Source organism: Erpetoichthys calabaricus, chromosome 2, assembly GCF_900747795.2.
Source record: "Erpetoichthys calabaricus chromosome 2, fErpCal1.3, whole genome shotgun sequence".
NCBI classification, from domain to species: domain Eukaryota; kingdom Metazoa; phylum Chordata; class Cladistia; order Polypteriformes; family Polypteridae; genus Erpetoichthys; species Erpetoichthys calabaricus.
The window spans coordinates 333,631,726-333,636,801 of NC_041395.2; the positions used below are offsets into that span (position 1 = coordinate 333,631,726).

At 44.2% G+C, this 5,076-nt stretch overlaps 1 protein-coding gene across 1 annotated transcript; it reads right to left on the reverse strand.

Annotated features, from left to right (window-relative positions):
* Positions 1–4,404: 4,404 nt before the first annotated feature.
* bncr (bouncer) lies at positions 4,405–4,797 on the reverse strand. The gene has a single exon (XM_028793466.1). It carries the CDS (start codon positions 4,795–4,797, stop codon positions 4,405–4,407), a length of 393 nt encoding a protein of 130 aa, XP_028649299.1.
* Positions 4,798–5,076: the final 279 nt, after the last annotated feature.

Consider the following 5,076-nt stretch of genomic DNA (forward strand, 5'->3'; position numbering starts at 1 on the left):
CTCACTGCACCCCACCCCACCTCTCACAGCAGATGTTGGCATAAAAGAAAAACTCAGCAGGCCCTCTAGAGCGCGCCCTCTACGACTGTAGCCTACACCACTTGAGAGGTCATTTGCTAGCAGTGCCCATATTGGAGTGCCAACTGGTAAGGGACTAAAATGAGGCTCAGAATAAACTCCATCAGGGGGATTGGCATGACAATTTATACACATAGCTGCTGTGGCATTGCAGATGTCACTTCACCAGTAGGATTGGCAATAAAGGCACAGTAGTTTGTGCCAATGTAAACCCAGAGGCAAACTGTTATGGCTACCAAAGGGAATTGGAAATCAGGCACATTAGGCTTCTGTTGAGCTAGAAAACCTCAGGGCAGTGGCACACAGATGGGCATCTGATTTTGTAGAAGAACTTGGAGAGGGCATTTTGTACGAAACTCAAATTTTTTAATGTATTTTTGCATCTGACTGCAATGAGGTTGGGCGCCTTCACAAGATGGTACAGAGAAACGTGAGGGTCAACGTAACTGGACAAACGGCAGTGAAGACGTGAAAACGCTCATCGAGAGGAATGAATTGGAAAAAATGTACTCCAGGACCGTGAAGCTGGCAGTCGCACACCTCAAAACCTTGAGCTGTGAAGCCAGGTGGGCTTGTGCATCACTTCCATGAATGAAAAATTACAACTTTAAACATTCTGTTTGTTGCTGTCTTAAATAAATGTGCATAATTAGAAGGACGACTTCAGATGAGAGGATGTGGGTGTGAGTTTTTGCTTCTCTCAGGTGGTACGCTGCTCTGAATGCCCACGTTTCTAACAGATTTTTCAATGTAGGCGCGTTAATACTCGGTATGTAGGTTTTTAGATTTGATATTTTTGTTGAATAAATGACTGAGAAGGCACATTTTCCCTTGTGTTTTTATTGAAGTACATCACCTTTACGTGTAGGCACTGCTGGCGTGAAGATCTGCCTGTTCAGATATGTTGATGATTTCCAATAAGGTGCACTTACTTTCTCACATGACTGTAGAGGTCCGGCATTGTTTGCATAGTCCGGAAGTTTATACACAGTGTGCACGTGATATTAAACGATTTAGCATGAAGACGATAACATTTATTTCGTATCATTTTAAAGGCCACTTAATCCCGTTCAAGGCCACAGTGGGGCTGAAATACACAAGGCAGAATCCGAGGCTGGGCGTGGTGCCAGTTAAATCGGGTTTGTTTGGGGCACTTGTGCCAACTAATCTGAAATGCACGTTTGGCGATGTGAATGAAAATGTGTAGATAAACCTCAACTCAAACATGGGAGAATATTGAAAAACACCACACAGACTGCACTTGGGCGAAGGATTCAGCGAAAGGATTGTGGCCCACTGGACTTGGCAAAATGTCCTCGTCCCAGTCAATATGTGAAGTCTTGTAAACAGAACTCTTTTACTGGTGGGTTTGGCGTGAAATCGGCTATGTATTCGCACATACTGTAGGTTGTTTGAGTTAAGGAGACCCTCTGACCCAAACGCCACTCCATTACATGGGTTTGGCGTGAAATTGGCTATGTATTCGCACATACTGTAGGTTGTATGAGTTAAGGAGACCCTCTGACCCAAACGCCACTCCATTACGTGGGTTTGGCGTGAAATCGGCTATGTATTCGCACATACTGTAGGTTGTATGAGTTAAGGAGACCCTCTGACCCAAACGCCACTCCATTACGTGGGTTTGGTGTGAAATTGGCTAAGTATTCGCACATACTGTAGGTTGTATGAGTTAAGGAGACCCTCTGACCCAAACGCCACTCCATTACGTGGGTTTGGCATGAAATCGGCTAAGTATTCGCACATACTGTAGGTTGTATGAGTTAAGGAGACCCTCTGACCCAAACGCCACTCCATTACGTGGGTTTGGCGTGAAATCGGCTATGTATTCGCACATACTGTAGGTTGTATGAGTTAAGGAGACCCTCTAACCCAAACGCCACTCCATTACGTGGGTTTGGCGTGAAATCGGCTAAGTATTCGCACATACTGTAGGTTGTATGAGTTAAGGAGACCCTCTGACCCAAACGCCACTCCATTACGTGGGTTTGGTGTGAAATTGGCTAAGTATTCGCACATATTGTAGGTTGTATGAGTTAAGGAGACCCTCTGACCCAAACGCCACTCCATTACGTGGGTTTGGCGTGAAATCGGCTATGTATTCGCACATACTGTAGGTTGTATAAGTTAAGGAGACCCTCTAACCCAAACGCCACTCCATTACATGGGTTTGGCGTGAAATTGGCTATGTATTCGCACATACTGTAGATTGTTTGAGTTAAGGAGACCCTCTGACCCAAACGCCACTCCATTACGTGGGTTTGGCGTGAAATCGGCTATGTATTCGCACATACTGTAGGTTGTATAAGTTAAGGAGACCCTCTGACCCAAACGCCACTCCATTACGTGGGTTTGGCGTGAAATCGGCTATGTATTCGCACATACTGTAGGTTGTTTGAGTTAAGGAGACCCTCTGACCCAAACGCCACTCCATTACGTGGGTTTGGCGTGAAATCGGCTATGTATTCGCACATACTGTAGGTTGTTTGAGTTAAGGAGACCCTCTGACCCAAACGCCACTCCATTACGTGGGTTTGGTGTGAAATTGGCTATGTATTCGCACATACTGTAGGTTGTATGAGTTAAGGAGACCCTCTGACCCAAACGCCACTCCATTACGTGGGTTTGGCGTGAAATCGGCTATGTATTCGCACATACTGTAGGTTGTATGAGTTAAGGAGACCCTCTAACCCAAACTCCACTCCATTACGTCACGCACTGTTCTGTCAGGGTTGTCATGCGTCACTCCGACACACACAGGTCTGCCTTTGCAGTGTTAGGAAGAGAGCAGGCATCCTGGTCAGATCGGAGTTTGTTAATTTACCCGGACGAGGAGGCCAAATGAGATTGGCCAGCAGGGGAGAGCCAGTATGTTTTAATGGACAGACTGAAAAAGAGCCAAGGATTGGGATTGGTTCCATCCCCCTATACGTTACATGGCAGTGGTCCTTGTATGGTTTCCCAGTCGGGACACCCACAGGAGTGCCTGGCACCTTGGGAGTCCAGAAGGGCAGTGGTGTCAGGGGTGCCCTGGGGATCGATAAGAGGGCGCTGTCGAGGGAAGGACCTTCCTACTTTTGCTCTTGCAAAGACAAAGTGTGACACCAGAAGCATTGCCGGGTCCGACTACATTTGAGTCAGAGCTGGGAGGCAGCGGGCAACACCTAATGGAGGTGGAGGTAGAATTGTGTGTTTTGTGTATTATTAGCTTGTCATTGGAAGATGAAATGTGAAGTGGTGCGGTTGAAAGAATAAATATCTTTTATATTATTCTAAAACCATGTGGTCTGTGTGTGTCTTGGGTTTGGGGCTTAGTGATGCCCCCTTGTGGTCACAGCAAATACAAATAGTTATTTAGCAATGCCCATTATCCATTCATTTTTTTTTTTTTTTTACTATCTGAAATGCGTGCAATAATATCAAAAAGTTGTTCTGATTAGATGTGAGAAATGACTAGGAGAACAGAAAACCAGGAGACCAGAAAAACACAAGTATTGGAGCTGAAATGAGATGAAAAGTCAGAACAATGAGACGCAGGGACTGAGAATCTTAAAAAATGTGCAGCTCGGACGAGGAAGTGGAGCTTTTGAACTCATCTGGTCGTGTCATGACCTCAGAGGACACGCCCCTAAACAATGAGGACACCGAGGACACGCCCCTAAACGACGAGCACATATGTCCTAATGACGGGAACTCCAAAGACGGTGTCGAGCGTGAAAACCAAAATGGTGGACAAAAAAGCCCCAAAAAAATGAAGGAGGACTGACAGAAATGGATATGAGAAATCAAACTTAGGTGACTCAAAAAACAGAATGAGTGTAAGATGACCAGAATCGACACAGAAAACATGAAAACATCAAAAAAAACGAATTCAGGCCTAACAAAAGTATTCTGATGTTTTTATACCGTAACGTAGGATCATTAGAGAAGTTTAACAAGAGTTTGTCTTGAGACACTTATGTCTTATTGAGCAACGTTACAGTCATAGACGTTAGATAGGTAAGTAGGTGACGTCAGCAAATTTATTTTTTTAATTTAGTAGTTTAATTTAGTTTAATTTTGAGAAATGCCAATGCCTTGGGTGGACTACTTGTATATACTATTCACAATTTCAGGATATATGACCAAGTTTCATGATTCCTAGCTACACAGAGTGTAAACGGGGAGCTCATTTCAAATTCAAAATAATCAGTTATTGATAATAGAAAATAATTCATTAACTGCAAATACAAAATAATCAATTATTAATTACAAAAGAAAAAAAATAAATACAATTCCAGGCTGGCACCTCTTCAGCTTAGGCACCTCTCACCACAAATTCAAAGCCTGTCCCATGAGCCAGGCAGCCACAAGTCCTGGAATGAACACCAGTAGGACTCGAGAGGGATGTGTGTTGTGGGCAGCGTTGCACATGTTTTCACGACAACAGCTATACGTCACACTGTAGGAGATGCCTTTATAGCGGACGTTTCCCTCGATGTCACACTTGTCTCTGGCCAAACATCCTTTCCCTGACAGTACGTCAATCCCGGAATACTGGCCACTGGCGCTGTAGCAGAACTCATCATCCCTGCACTGCGTCTCAGTGATCAGGCAGGACTCCTCTTTGCGTTCAAAGGGACAGTAGAGGCAAAGGATGCCACCGACTGGCACGGTCTGGTATAAGAGCAGCAGAATAAGCAGAGCCAACAGCTTCAGCATTGCATCTGGCCTCCAGCCGGAGTAAAGGAATGAAAGCAGAGGATCCTCTTCAGAAAAGAAAACAGAGCAGAGTGGTGCTGTGACAAAACAGAGATAGATAGACAGACAGACAGATAATTTAGCATAGTTGGCAGGATTAGATAGATATTTTAGTGTAGATAGATAGATAGATAGATAGATAGATAGATAGATAGATAGATAGATAGATAGATAGATAGATAGATAGATAGATAGATAGATAGATAGATAGATAGATAGATAGATAGATAGATAGATAGA

What these genes read in the sequence shown, in the direction of transcription:
- bncr (XM_028793466.1), bottom strand. Translation starts at nt 4,797, where the DNA reads ATGCTGAAGCTGTTGGCTCTGCTTATTCTGCTGCTCTTATACCAGACC.